This window comes from Terrapene carolina, unplaced genomic scaffold, assembly GCF_002925995.2.
Source record: "Terrapene carolina triunguis isolate 2854851 unplaced genomic scaffold, T_m_triunguis-2.0 Scaffold94, whole genome shotgun sequence".
Classification (NCBI taxonomy): domain Eukaryota; kingdom Metazoa; phylum Chordata; order Testudines; family Emydidae; genus Terrapene; species Terrapene triunguis.
Window position 1 is genome coordinate 3,480,965 of NW_020664445.1, and position 14,889 is coordinate 3,495,853.

Below are 14,889 nucleotides of genomic sequence, written 5' to 3' on the forward strand. Positions count from 1 at the left end.
GATGGGCCGAGGGGGACATACCACGTGCAGGGGCTGTGCGGATGGGCCGAGGGGGACATACCACGTGCAGGGGCTGTGCGGATGGGCTCCGTGGGATGTACTGTGCCCCATGGCAATGAGAGATGCCTAGGGGGGCACACTGTGCACAGGGGTCATGTCAGTGCTCGGGGGCTGTCATGTACTTGTGCACTGTAGGTTGCAGGGTTGCTCCTAGCAGGTCAGGCTTCTGTATCAGATGTAGGCTGACTGCAGAGTGTACTTCTCAGAGAGATACACACCCCGTGTGTGCACTGTAAGGTCCTTTAATGTACTGAGGGTAGCTTAAATAAGGTCTTGTACACAGCGCCACCTAGTGGTTAAAGAGTATCATACCGATTAGCATTCCATTACTTCTCCCCTTTAAGTTCTACTTTTCTTCAGTATTTACACTATCTCCGCTATCTTTGTAGATCAGTAGGTAGCAGTCTAAGTGTCTCTGGATTGTACTGTTTTTTTAAATTACATAATCCAAATGCATAACAACTTGGTCATTTGGCTGTCCATTTGTTGCAACGCCTTTCTGTAGTCGGTCTAGAATCCTTAAGTCGTTGTCCTTCTCTTGTTCTGCATCCACCTGTAGAGTTTGCTCTGATTGTTCTTTCTGAGGAACAAACTATCGATGTCAGTTTCTGTTGAGCTCTATTGTTGGTCTCAATCACATACTGAATTATTTTTCTTCACGACAGCTCGAGTTGTCCATCCTTTTTCTCCCCCATATAAATTTGACACGAATTAGGTCACCAGGTTCTAGACCCAGCAGCTCTTTTGCTGAGTGACGTCTGTTATAAAAGTGTTCATAAGTTCTATTAGCCTTTTTATCCAGTATGACTACTGTCTTCATGGTTGGCCACTTTGGAGATACAGTTCCAGCTTTGGAAAAGAATCTATTTCTGAGTTGTATTCTCATCCGGAGTTGTGCTGGACTATATCCAGTAGCTGCTATTGGTGTTGATCTTCAACTCAGAAGAGCAAGGAATAGATCTTCCTGCTGTAGGATTTTCTTGGCTGTCTATACAGCTCTCTCAGCCTCTCCATTCACTTGTGGGTAATGTGGGCTGCTAGTAATATGATCAAAATCGTATTTCATTCAGAAGGACTTAAATTCTGGGGCAGTGAATTGTGGTCCATTGTCTGTCACTAGTTGTTCTGGAATACTGCCATGAGTAAAAGTGCACTTCACACAGGCACTGACTTTTGGTTTTGCTGGTGGGTGCTTTTGAAGAGGTGTGTGTGTGTGTGTGTGTGTGTTTGGGGGGAGGCTATTTTCAGCATATTTATACACTTCTTTCATATTCTAGTTATTGAATGTGTCTATCATTGGCATCTTAACAATGTAATCATTATTAAAATAGTAATGAACTGCATAATTATAATGAATTACAGTATATTAAAATCATTGTACTCACCTACAAGCTGCCTTCACTAACGTCCCAGTTTAAAGCCATTACGTCTCACGGAGGCTTTCTGGATGAAATTGTCAGCAACACTGTGGCTCAGGGTGCTCAGTACCAGGTTTACAATGGCACCAATAGTGCTGTGGGGCCGGGCCCACACCCAGAAGGTTCCCCAGTGCCTGCCTGCTGCTCCACCCCCAAGGCCCCACCCGCGGCTCACTCCTCTCCGCCCTCTCTCCCTTCTTTCCCCACCCCATGTGAGCAGCAGGCGGGGCCTTGGGGGGAAGAGGCCAAGCGGGGGACAGGGCCTCAGTATGCAGCATGGGGGGGCCTCAGGGGGGAGAGTCCAAGTAGGGGTGGGGCCTCGGGAGTGGAGCGCTGGGTGGGGCCTTAGGGGGAAGAGGCTGAGCAGGGGCGGGGCCTTGAGGTGGAGCAGGGGTGGGTTTAGGGTGACCAGATGTCCCAATTTTATCGGGACTGTCCCGATATTTGCTTGTTTGTCCCGCGTCCCGACCGATGTGCGGTCGGGACACTGGACAAACGAGCAATTTTGCCCTCCCTGGAGGGCTCTCGCCCCCCCCGGACTCCACCTCCTCCTTCCCCCATTGGCTCCCTCCCCAAATCCCCGCCCTGGCCCCACTTCTTACCCATGCATGTGGCATTCCTCCTCCCTCCCAGGCTTGTTGCTGTAATAGCGGCAAGCCTGGAGGGAGGGGATGGTGGCTGGCTTCCAGTTCTTGGAGCTGGTGAGTAGGGGCACCGGGCGGGCAGGGGGGCTGGCAAGGGGGCTGCTCCCCCAGGAGGGCGACGGGGGGGCTCCGCACCCCAGCAGGGGAGAGCGGCTCGGGGCCGCACGAGTGGCGTATGTAAAGTTTATTGGCTTGGGGGCGGACCCTGGCCGGCTCCTCGCCCCTGTAGGGGGGTAGTGTCCACCCCTCCCCCCTCGTCCTGGCTCCTCAGCTGAGCCCCCTCGTCACCCTCCTGGGGGAGCAGCCCCCTTGCCAGGCCCCCCTTGCCCGCCCGGTGCCCGTACTCACCAGCTCCAGGAACTGGAAGCCGGCCACCACCCCCTCCTTCCAGGCTTGTGCCGGCATTCCAGCTGCAAGCCTGGGAGGGAGGGAGGAGGAATGCCGCTCAGCTGAGGAGCCAGGACGAGGGGGGAGGAAGGGACTCGGCTCCTAACCTGGCCTGCGGCGGCCGACGAAACATGCTGGCATGAGGCGGGGACGCTACCCCCCTACAGTGCAGGGTGAGGAGCCGGCCGGGGTCCCGTCCCCCCAGCCGATAAACTTTACGTGGCCACTCGCTCGGCCCTGAGCTGCTCTCCCTCGCTGCTGCCGGGGTCCGGAGCCCCGCGCCTCTAGCTCCAGCGGCTCTTTCCCCGCGGGGCGGTGGGATGTGCCGCATGTGCCCAGGGCCCTGAGGGGGGGCGGGGCTGTGGCGCGGCCAGGGCCTGCTAATTCCCCCGGCACCTGCAAAACGGCTTTTTTTTTTTTTTGCCCCCCCCACCCCCCCCCGCATCCCGATATTTCCTGTCAGTGATCTGGTCACCCTAGGTGGGTTCGTGGTCCGGGAGCTGGGGCCCACAAAAGACTAATCTGGCCCTGTGGGTGCTAAGCACCCTCTATTTTTTTCAGTGGGTGTTTGAGCCCCGGAGCACCCACAGAGTCAGTGCCTATGGCACTTCAGTTTCTCAATAACACTGTGCATGTTCTATCTTTCGAGTACGCTATTTCTATATACCTGGACAAATATTCCCCAACAAGCAGACAATGATGTCCTCTGAATTCACATAAATCTGCAGCTAGTCTCTTCCAAGGTCTGTCTGGTAGGGGTATTTGTATACTGTCTGGTTCAGAATTGTCCCTTAACTTGATTTGTACTGGATCTCTTTTCAAAAGTCAATGACATCAAATCCCCGGTTGAATTCTTCCACTTTTCTCACTAGGTCTATCATGGCTCCCACGCTGCGACTGAGAAGGTTGTTGGTCTTTGATCCTTTGATCACAGGCAAGCTGAATGCCCAGCTTGTGTCTTTGTGAGTTGTTTCTGTGGTGAATTGGCCCCTGCCGTTCAGAACAGCGCAGGGCCATTCAGAGCTGTGTGAGGTGGCCCCTGCTCCGGGAGGGGTTGCAGGTGATTGTAAATCCCTTCTGAGAGGACTGTGACCTCTGCTCCTGAGTCAGTTTTAAAGTCAATAGTCTTGCCATGAATACTCAATTTCACTGTCCAGACAAGTGATAGATCCCAGAAACAATGAATCTCTATTGTCCATAACTCCCTGAGTGCGTTGGTGCAACAAAGAACTGCAAAATGTCCATATTTTATGCATGTATCTCACCGTGTGCCTCTGGCTGCACATGCACCATCTCCTCAGATATGACTTTTCCCCACCTTGTGCATGTGGGCTGGGATTTGTCCCTCCAAGCCTGGGAGTTTTCTCTCCTGGCCTCAGGGTATTGTGATAATGACTTTTAGAAGCCGTAAATAGCCACTTGGATGTTAAACTAGTTTCAGGATATCGCAGTCCGGGGTGCAATCCAGACTAGTGAGGGGTTGTCACCACCTGCCCTGTCACCGTGGGTGTCTCACAATGCTTTGCTGCTGTTGCTCCCAACCTGGGCTACTCCCAAACACCCTGCAGGTCACACCTGAGTGTCTGTGTGTAGCTCCAGCCTGCCAGCCACACGTCAGTCACCCTCTGGCTTCCACCAGCCTTGGTTACTGCCTGCAGGGTGACCCCAACACACTCCCAGTCCCAGACTTTCTCCCAAAACGTGAGTTCTGCTCTGTCTGGCCCTCTCCTAGACAGTTCAAATATTAGCGGCCCGTTGGCCCTGGAAGGGGTCAATGTACAATGGCTTGCTACTTTAATTGGAGTTACCAAACCATTCAGTTTAACTACAACACTGTTTTAAGTTTTGATTAAGACTAAAACAAGTTTATTTAACTACTAAGAGATTTTAAGCGAGTACAAATATAGGGCATTAAAGTCAGGAATGAGAAATAAAGATTAAATGCTTCTAGTGCTAAAACGTAATAAACTAGACTTGGTTCAAAGTAAAATTCTTACCACAGGTTCCCAGCAACAGGGCTGGCCAAATTCTCAAGTGAGGATTTGCCCCCAAAGGACTGGTTCCTTTGTCGTCTTAGGTGAGAGAGAGAGACCCCGCGCGCGTGAGAGCGACCCCCTGAGGTGTTTTTGCCCATCCCTTTTATAGTCCAGTCACCCTTTGAAATGCTTTTCCTGAGGGTCACCCCTAGATCAAGTTCCTTCCTGCTGTGAGCATGGAGACAAGGAGTCTCGTGGTAAAAGAGGTTCCATTTTGTTTGCTAAAATGCAGATCAATCAGTTCCTACTCCCCTTAACTGCCAAAGAACGGCCACGGGACTGGGGATGGCCCATCAACTTGACACCTGGCTAGAGGTGTCAGCTTGTCCTTTGTCTTTGAGAAACTGGTTTGTTTATCCCCTCCCCAGACTTGTCTGGTAAACACACTTCAGTCACGATTTCAGCTTATGTTCATAACTTTACACATAAAGTTGCTGCACACATTTCATCATGGTATTATTGATCAGTGAGTTGTTCAGCTTATTGTGTACAAAGATTATTACAGTGGTGTGTAGCCTGTGAATACAGGGTTGCATTCGGTCACACAGATTTTTCTGCCCTTTATTCTGCTGTATGACTAGCTCAGACTGCTTTGCTATCTGTATAGCTGTGGCTAGGGTTAAATCTGTCTTCAGTTGTAGCTGCTAACCCAATAACCAGCCTGTCTCTGATATTTTCACATTTTGCAGTTCCAAAATAAGTTTTCAGTCAATGCATGCAGAGCTCTTATAAAACATTCAACGTTTTCCCCTTGTTCTTGAATTCTCTGGTGGAAAAATGTGGAAACCACATTTGAGATATAATGTATGCATCAAAGATAGCCAGAACCCTTTCATAGTCATCTGTGTGACTATCCTCAGTAAAGTCAAAGGATTTATAGGATATGCTCCGCCTGCGGGGCCGTCCTTACCCATATGCAAAGTACGCAGCTGCGTAGGGCACCAGGAAATTTTGGGCATATTTCCTGGTGCCCTAAGCAGCTGTGTGCTGATCCAGCCCCTGCTCTGCCTCTTCCCCATGGCCCCCGCCCCTGCTCTGCCCCCGCCCCACCCCCCCTCCACCCCTTCCCTTGAGGACTGCAGCAGGGGTTGGGCGCCCTGCACTCACTGGGCAGCGGGAAGTGGAGCGACCTGGCCCCAACCAGCTCTGCCGGCTCATGCTGGGGGGTGGTTCCCCCCAAGCCAGCCCCCCTGCGGAGGCCTGGGGCCAGCCCCCCCTCCCCGCAGAAGCCTGGGGCCGCACACACACCCCGCGAGGGGCGGGGGCTGCGTAAGGCACCAAAATGGCTAGGGACGGCCCTGTCCACCTGCTTCTCAATAGCTTACATTTAAAGAAGATACCTGAATATCCCCAGTTTCTGACTTTATAGCAATTTCAAATCTTGCAAATTATTGCTTCCAATCTGTCCAGCTTTGAGAAACCTTCACAGTGACGTTCTCTGAGGCATTGAAGAGTGGCATGTTGGTGAGGGCCTGCAACTTTTCTTGCTTTATTGCTTTTGTTTGTTCTCTGGCACGAGTTTACTTTTGACCTCATGTCATGTACTTCTTGTACACTGTAGACTGCAGGGCTGCTACTAGCAGGTCAGGCATCTGTATCTATTGACTGACTGCAGCGTTTCTTTCTCAGAAAGATGCACACCAGATGTGTTCACTATAAGATCCTTTAATGCTCTTCCAGGTATGGCTAACGTTAGCTTAAATAAGGTATTTTACATACAGTGCCACCTAGTGACTGAACAGTATAATACAGTTTAACATTCCATGCAGGTGGGCTCAGGAGGCGGTAATGTGCACAGGCGCTATGCGGATAGGCTGAGGGTGATGTGCTGTACACAGGGGCCATGTGGATGGGGTCCAGGGAAAGCACTGTGCACAGGGGCCAGGCGGATGGGCTCACGGGGATGTACCATGCACAGGGGGCTGGCGGATGAGCTGACGGCGAGATACCGTGCACTGGGGCCAGGCAGACGAGCTCACGGGGATGTACCGTGCACAGGGGGCTGGCGGACGGGCTCACGGGGATGTACGGTGCACAGGGGGCTGGCAGACGGGCTATGGGGATGTACCATGAACAGGGCTGTGTGGAATTAGGCTTAGAAGCAGATGATGAGTGGCTGGCTCATGGTGGTTGAGGTGACAATGTCAGAGGAGCAGAGGGGTCAGGGCAACTTGGCACTTGACACAGAGGAATAGGCGGGGACGGGGACAAGGAGCATCACACCAGTGTGGCAGCAGAGGGTGCTGTGGAGGCATTCGGATTTCTCCTGGAACTAAAGTTTGTAAAACCGCTATTAGCAGAGAGGGAGAGGAAGGGCCAGAGAATGGGCCCTGAAACTTGTCCACTGAATTGTCTGCTGAAACTTGTGATTTGCAGGGCCTGCTGTAGGAAGTATGCTAGGTCTCGAGCCCCATATGCAAGGGGAGGTTGAGCCTTCTATGCCACTTGCCATGTGTACACAACAGGATTGCAGGAGTGTGAGGTGGGTGTCCTGCCACTGAACTCAGCAGTAACTCAGTGTAGAACTAGGGTAATGTGGGGGATCAGGCCTGGAATGCTGTTTGTCAGCTCATAGTTGGGCTGTTCCTGTTGCTTAAGAACATAAGATACTGGGTCCATCTAGGTCCTATATTCTGACAGTGGCCAATGCCCGGTGCTTCAGAGAGAATTAATACAGTGATCCATCCCCTGTCGTCCAGTCCCAGCTTCTGGCAGTCAGAGGCTAGGGACATCCAGAGCATGAGTTTGTGTCCCTGGCCATCTTGGCTAATAGCCATTGATGGACCTATTTTCTATGAACTTATCTTATTCTTTTTTGAACCCAGCTATGCTTTTGACCTTCACAACATCCCCTAGCAATTGACTGTGCATTGTGTGAAGAAGTACCTCCTTTTGTTTAAACCTGCTGCCTATTAATTTTATCTGGTGATTCCTAGTTCTTGTGTTATGTGAAGGGGTAAATAACACTTTCCTATTCCCTATTCACTTTCTCCACACCAGTCATTATTCTATTGACTTTTATCATATCCCCCCCCAAGTCATCTCTTTTCTAAGCTAAACAGCCCCAGTCTTTTTAACCTCTCCTCCTATGGAAGCTGTTCTATACCCTTAATAATTTTTGTTGCCATTCTCTGTACTTTTTTCAATTCTAATACATCTTTTTTGAGATGGGGTGACCAGACCTGCACACAGTATTCAAGATGTGGGTGTACCAGGGATTTATAAAGTAGCATTGTGATATTTACTATCTCATTATCTATCCCTTTCCTAATAGTTCCCCACATTGTTAGCTGTTCTGACTGCCGCTGCACACTGAGCAGATGTTTTCAGAGAATGTAGCATCCATGCGGTGCTGTGAAGGTGCCCAGCACCTTTGAGACCAGGGAGGGAGACCCAGCACCAGCCTCAAGTCACAGGGCTCGCAACCTAGCACAGAAGAGCACAGCAGCTGAGGAGCAATTGCTGGTGGGGAGGGTTCTGCTGAGAGCGGGTTTAAAGGAGAGATCTAATGGCGAAAGGAGAGTGGGCCCAGGAATGGGAAGTCCTTGCCTTTGTTTACTGGCTAGTTAGAACAAAGGTTAAAAAATGCAAGTGGCTATGTCTGCCCTTGGCCCCGTAGCTGTGCAGCTATTACTTGGCTCTGTGGTGGCCGATATTGTGTTAATCTAAGGAGTGATTTGTGTATTATTTGAATAATAGAATCATAGACTTTAAGGTCAGAAGGGACCATTATGATTGTCTAGTCTGACCTCCTGCACAACGCAGGCCACAGAATCTCACCCGCCCACTCCTGTAACAAACCCCTAACCTACGTCTGAGCTATTGAAGTCCTCAAATCGTGGTTTAAAGACTTCAAGGTGCAGAGAATCCTCCAGCAAGTGACCCGTGCCCCACACTGCAGAGGAAGGCGAAACCCCCCCAGGGCCTCTGCCAGTCTGCCCTGGAGGAAAATTCCTTCCTGACCCCAAATATGGCGATCAGCTAAACCCTGAGCATGTGGGTGAGACTCACCAGTGAGCAACCAGGAAAGAATTCTCTGTAGTAACTCAGATCCCACCCCATCTAACATCCCATCACAGGCCATTGGGCATATTTACTGCTAATAGTCAAAGATCAATTAATTGCCAAAATTAGGCTATCCCATCATACAATCCCCTCCATAAACTTATCAAGCTTAGTCTTGCAGCCAGATATGTCTTTTGCCCCCACTGCTCCCCTTGGAAGGCTGTTCCAGAACTTCACTCCTCTGATGGTTAGAAACCTTCGTCTAATTTCAAGTCTAAACTTCCTGATGGCCAGTTTATATCCCATGATGCCCAGTGGTGTCCATGATGTGCTTGGCACTTTCCAAACCCACTGGCTCTGAGGAGCTCACAGTCTATGGGCAGGCAGGCAGGCAGGCCGGCCAAGGTTACAGGACAGGGAACAGCAATCGGCAGTGTAGGTACAAGCCCGCTGCACCTTCGTGGGAGCGCCAGCAGGAAGGCTGGAGTCTGAGCCATGAGCTGAACCAGAACCGAACTGGAACCGGAGAATCAGCCCAAACCGGTATTTTTTTACATGATCTGGACCCGAACCTGACCTATACCTTTGTCCTGCCTCCTGAACTGGAATGGAACTGAAACAAATTAGGGTTACTGGTTAAAACAAAGGTTCAGCATTTTTTAGGCTCAATATTTTTAAAAACTACAGTGATGTTATTCGCCTTATAAAACCAGCCAACAGAATAACAAATGGGCCTGGGATTGCTACCAGACAGGCCCAGCCCGGCCTAGTGAGACAAGCATGAGGACGGGGGAGGCCAGCTTAGAAGAGTAAGGGGAGAGGCGAAGTTTGGGAGCCACCTGCAGGAGGCACCACATGGGGCAGCAGGGGCCCCAGAGATAGAGGGACCCCAGAAAGAGAAGAGGTGGGCTGCTCCCTGGCCCCATCAAGCCCAAGGACAGAGATAAAGGCTGCCCAGCCCTTCTCCCTTTAGCCCCCTGCCCCTAACCCCTGGGCAGCTCCTCCTTCCAACTGGCCCACATGCGGCAGGGCCACATTCCAAACCCACTCCCCACTGGAGTGAGCTGCAGGTCCGAGTCCCAACCCGCTCCCACCCGCCCGGTGCACTGCCTGATCCCCACCCCACCCAGAGCAGTTCTTTCTCTTCCCCCACCTGGCTCGCAGTGGCAGGCTCGGATTAGAGCAAAGCTCAACGGGTAGTGATCAATGGCTCGGTGTCTAGTTGGCAGCCGGTATTAAGCAGAGTGCCCCAGGGGTCGGTCCTGGGGCCGGTTTTGTTCAACATCTTTATTGATGATGGGATTAATTGCACCCTCAGCAAGTTCGTGGATGACACTACACTGGGGGGAGAGGTAGATATGCTGGAGGATAGGGATAAGGTCCAGAGTGACCTAGACAAATTGGAGGATTGGGCCAAAAGAAATCTGATGAGGTTCAACAAGGACAAGTGCAGAGTCCTGCACTTAGGAAGGAAGAATCCCATGGCTGGGGACCCACTGGCTAAGCGGCGGTTCTGGAGAAAAGGACCTGGGGATTACAGTGGACGAGAAGCTGGATATGAGTCAGCAGTGTGCCCTTGTTGTCAAGAAGGCCAACGGCATATTGGGCTGTATTAGTAGGAGCATTGCCAGCAGATCGAGGGAGGTGATTATTCCCCTCTATTTGGCACAGGTGAGGCCAAACCTGGAGTACTGCGTCCAGTTTTGGGCCCCCCACTACAGAATGGATGTGGACAAATTGGAGAGAGTCCAGAGGAGGGCAACAAAAATGATTAGGGGTCTGGGGCACATGACGTACGAGGAGAGGCTGAGGGAACTGGGGTTATTTAGTCTGCAGAAGAGAAGAGTGAGGGGGGATTTGACAGCAGCCTTCAATTACCTGAAGGGGGGTTCCAAAGAGGATGGAGCTAGGCTGTTCTCAGTGGTGGCAGATGACAGAACAAGGAGCAATGGTCTCAAGTTGCAGTGGGGGAGGTCTAGGTTGGATATTAGGAAAACTTTTTCACTAGGAGGGTGGTGAAGCACTGGAATGGGTTACCTAGGGAAGTGGTGGAATCTCCTTCCTTAGAGGTTTTTAAGGCCCGGCTTGACAAAGCCCTGGCTGGGATGATTTAGTTGGGGATTGGTCCTGCTTTGAGCAGGGGGTTGGACTAGATGACCTCCTGAGGTCCCTTCCAACCCTGATATCCTATGGGTAAGTCTTCACTACCCGCCATATCGGCGGGTAGCAATTGATTTATCCGGGATCGATATATCGCGTCTCGTTAAGACACGATATATCGATTCCCCGAACGCACTCCCGTCGACTCTGGAACTCCACCAGAGCGAGCGGCGGCGGTAGCGCAGTCGACGGGGGAGCCACGGCCGTCGATCCCGTCGCCGTGTGGACCCCATTTAATTCGATCTAAGATACTTTGACTTCAGCTACGCTATTTGTGTAGCTGAAGTTGCGTATCTTAGATCGATTTCCCCCCCCCCCCCCAGTGTAGACCAGCCCTAAGATTCTGTCTGGGAGGCAGCGGTGTATTCTTCTGCTGCAGTGACAGCTCTCCACCACTGGGGGCGCTGCCGGCCCTGCCCTACGGCCTCAGTGAGCCGCGCACTGCGCAGCAGAGAGAGAAGGGGGCGGGGGGAGGGAGCGGGAATGAATTTACTTCTCCTAAGATTGAAAGTTGATTGGACCCAGTTGGAACCAGTGACTGAAGGGTTAATTTTTGTGTGTGGCTTGGAGCAGAACTGAACCCGAACCCACGGCATGCGGCTGAGGCGGGCGGACTCGCTGGTCGGAGCTCACGCCCGGCTCTGAGGCGTGGCTCGCTTTCCCCTCAGCGGGGCTATCTCCCCGGGGCCTGGCCTGGCCCCTGCTCTCTGTGAGCGAGACCGGCCTGTCCATTACACTGCTCCTCTGCGTCCTGCTCTTGGGTTTCATGGGGTCCTTTCCCTTTCAGGGGCAGGGCCTCAGGAAGGAGGGGTCCCGAGAGTGGTAAGTAGGATCCTGCTGTTCTCGTCTACCTTGCTCCTGTACAGGCCAAGCTCTAGCCAACGCGCTGGGCAGGGCAGTGGGGGAAGTGTGCAGAGGGGCCCTCTGTAACGGGCTGTGGGGAGAACAAGGGCTGCTAGCGCTGCCAGCCCTACGTGTGGAGAGAGGACCCTTCTCGCCACTGTGGGCAGAGCTGAAAGCACAAGAAGACACAAGCGAGGGGGTTTAAGGAGGGCGGAGGGCTCCCTGTCCAGGCTGCCCCATCAATTCAGTTCATACAGCCCCTGCCCTGCCACCACCATTCACTTTTCCCACCGCAGACATAGTTTGTGCTGCCCATCCCCCAAATAGTTCCAGCTACCTGCTGATGCAGGACCCCCTGCCAGAGCTCAGGCACTCAGCCATCCCAGGGAATCCCCCGGGGATCAAGAATAATTCTATGCCACATCCCTGGCACAGTGGAAGTTGTCACCCGCACAGGGGCTCTGTGATCGCTGCAACACTAACACTGCAGGAATTACATCACTGTTGTCTTTCCAGCCGGCATGTGAGCACGCTGCCCTGGCACCAGCATGCCCCTTGAATTACAGGCCTGTCTGCGGGACTGATGGGAACACCTACAGCAATGAGTGTGCGCTCTGCGAGAGGCGAAGGTAAGGTCATGCCCTGGCTATTGCTCATGCACAGCTGATTCCAGGTTGGTGCTGAGCGCTCTGCCTAGGATGACAGCGCAGAGCAGGGCGGGGAAGGAGGCAGGGTTCCCGGGCTGTCCCAGCCCAACCTAAAGGCAAACGGTGATGTTCCCGAGTGGCTCCTGAGTCGGGGCCTCTCTAGCACATGGGCAGTTTCATCTCTTGGCAGTAGATTGTGACTCAGGTAAGAACCCCCCTTTGTACCCTGTCCAGGCTGCCGGGTCCAGCCACATAGGAGCCAGTGGGGCTACTCCCTCCCTCTCTCCCCCGGGGGTGGGTGGGCTCCAGCCCTCTCTCACTTGCCCGAGTAGCTGAGCTAGGCCAGCAGTGAGGGGGTAATCACTTTCTGCAGGTAACGGGCGCATCAGCGGGGAGTCTGGGTCCCAGCATCTCCTGGGGCAGTGCAGCTGGCATGCTGCCCCTCACTCTGGGCCATGCCCAGAATCATTCTAGCCCCTTTCTAGCCCATTGCAGTGACACACCGAGAGCTGATGTAATGCTGCGTATGTGAGGAAGCAACAACACAACACACTGACTCTGTGAGTTAATCCAGGGCTCTTGCTGAATCCAGCCAGCTCAGCTGGGCTGGACTCTAGAAAATCAGAATGGCCCCAAAATGAGAGGGGAGGAGGAGACTTCCCAACTGGCCCCAATTGCATTGCACTTTTCTGACTGAATTAAGGAAAAACTCTTGGGCTGGATTTTTAAACAAATTAGCAAAATACACATGCTGCCTTGTGCTTGGATTGCCCTTTGCAGTTACCACAATTGGATGCCTTGTCAGCTAGACATTGGCTCACAGTTAGATGTTGCACCTCATCTGCCTGATAGTGGCTGTTCACCAGGAGGGAAATTAGAACAGAAGTACTTGTGGCACCTTAGAGACTAACAAAGTTATTTGAGCATAAGCTTTCGTGGGCTACAGCCCACTTCATCGGATGCATAGAATGGAACATATAGTAAGGAGATATATATACACATACAGAGAACATGAAAAGGTGGGAGTTGCCCAACCAACTCTAAGACGCTAATTAATTAAGATGAACTGTTGTCAGCAGGAGAAAAAAAACTTTTGTAGTGATAATCAAGATAGGGAAATTGTGCTTTCTGAAATGGTCAAGTTGCCAGAATGTTTTCAGAGCGGAGTGAGTCCCACTGCAGTTTCCTTGTATTTCCCACTCCAATATTTTTCTATGGTCTCACTGGGCCAAATTCTGCCCTGCTTTACATCCCATGGAAGCTAATAACAAACAGACTTGGCTTCACCAGTTTTGAACAGGATGTCAGCAATTTGACCGATTTTTATGTAATTAAACACACAAAAAGCACCATTGTATGCTTAATTTGTACATTAAATTAGCAGCATTAACTTCAAATTGGCTAATTGTGCATACAAATAACCAATTATGCATATAACTGGCTACTATGCTAATTCTGTATGCAGTTTAGATGTGTAATAATGCACACATTTTGAATGGAAAATTGAACACCGTTTTTAGAAAATCAACCCTTTTTCTATTTGGCTAGACAAAAATCCTAAATGTCACCTAAGGAATATTTTCTAAAACTCTTCTTTTCTTCTTTTCTGGTATTCTAGAATAACCAAGCAAGATATCCAGATTGTGAAGAATGAAATATGTTAATATTTGGAGCCCTCCAGGACACATTATGAACCACAAGAAAGCTCTGTAATTGATGCTCTGCTCTCTAAGTTGATTCAAAAGTGCAAATAATGATCATTTCAGATTGTTATTCTGAATAATAAAATTAGTATAGGAAGCATTCACAAGAAGCATTTTTAGTTGAAACATTTAATTTTATGTACTGGGAAGACACACATGATCTCCCCAAGAATAGGGTGATCAGATAGCAAGTGTGAAAAATTGGGATGGGGGTGGGGGGTAATAGGAGCCCATATTTTAAAAAGCCCAAAATATCGGGACTGTCCCTATAAAATCGGGACATCTGGTCACCCTACCCAAGAAGAACAATTAAAGTAAGTTCTTGTCTCAGATCCACGGTGTGGATCTCTTACCCATCATATGAATTGTTTTCTTCCCATGCTCTGTTGCTAAGAGGGCCACGCGTGGAACTAGCCCAGAATATAGACGGCTTTGAGATCCAAGCATGGAAGGCACTATAGAAATGCCAGTTCTTGTTCCGTGCAATGCAGTATAGTTCTGCAGTGTGACGAAGATAGAGGAATGCTAGTGAGGGTGTGAAAGGAGAATTTGGCCTTAAGTGGGCTTTTTTCCTTTTGCCAGGGGCCACCCCCCATTGGTGCAAATTATCTATAGTAACCACACTTTGTAGGTAATTAAGCACCTTTCAGCCAAGGATCTCAAACTGCTTTACAAACATCAGTCGACCCTTACCACACCCCAAGAGGTAGGTAGCAGCACCATTTGACAGCTGGTGACAAGGAGGGGGCGATTGACGAGCGCCAAGTAGCACATCAAGTCAGGGAGAGTGCCAGGAACAAAGGCCATAACAACCTGATTCCCTGTCCTCTGCTCAAAGCATGAGGGAACACAGCATTCCCAAAGTGAAACCACTCCCCCCCACCCTCCACTGCAGCTTGTGCACTGAAGTGTTCCTGCACTCGCTCTTGCTCTCGCTTGCTGCTGAGAGGTTGCAGAATAAAATGATACATTTATAATAGAGATGG

At 51.0% G+C, this 14,889-nt stretch overlaps 1 protein-coding gene across 1 annotated transcript in view; it reads left to right on the forward strand.

Moving 5' to 3' along the window:
* The window catches only part of SPINK4 (serine peptidase inhibitor, Kazal type 4), a 14,997-nt gene extending 1,017 nt beyond the window's left edge, over window positions 1-13,980 (forward strand). Inside the window, exons 2-4 of the mRNA XM_024202954.1 lie at window positions 11,498-11,532; window positions 12,070-12,182; window positions 13,819-13,980. Of these exons, the coding sequence (XP_024058722.1) occupies window positions 11,498-11,532; window positions 12,070-12,182; window positions 13,819-13,864 (194 nt within the window). The 3' untranslated portion in view covers window positions 13,865-13,980. The remainder of the gene's footprint in view (window positions 1-11,497; window positions 11,533-12,069; window positions 12,183-13,818) is intronic.
* Window positions 13,981-14,889: the final 909 nt, after the last annotated feature.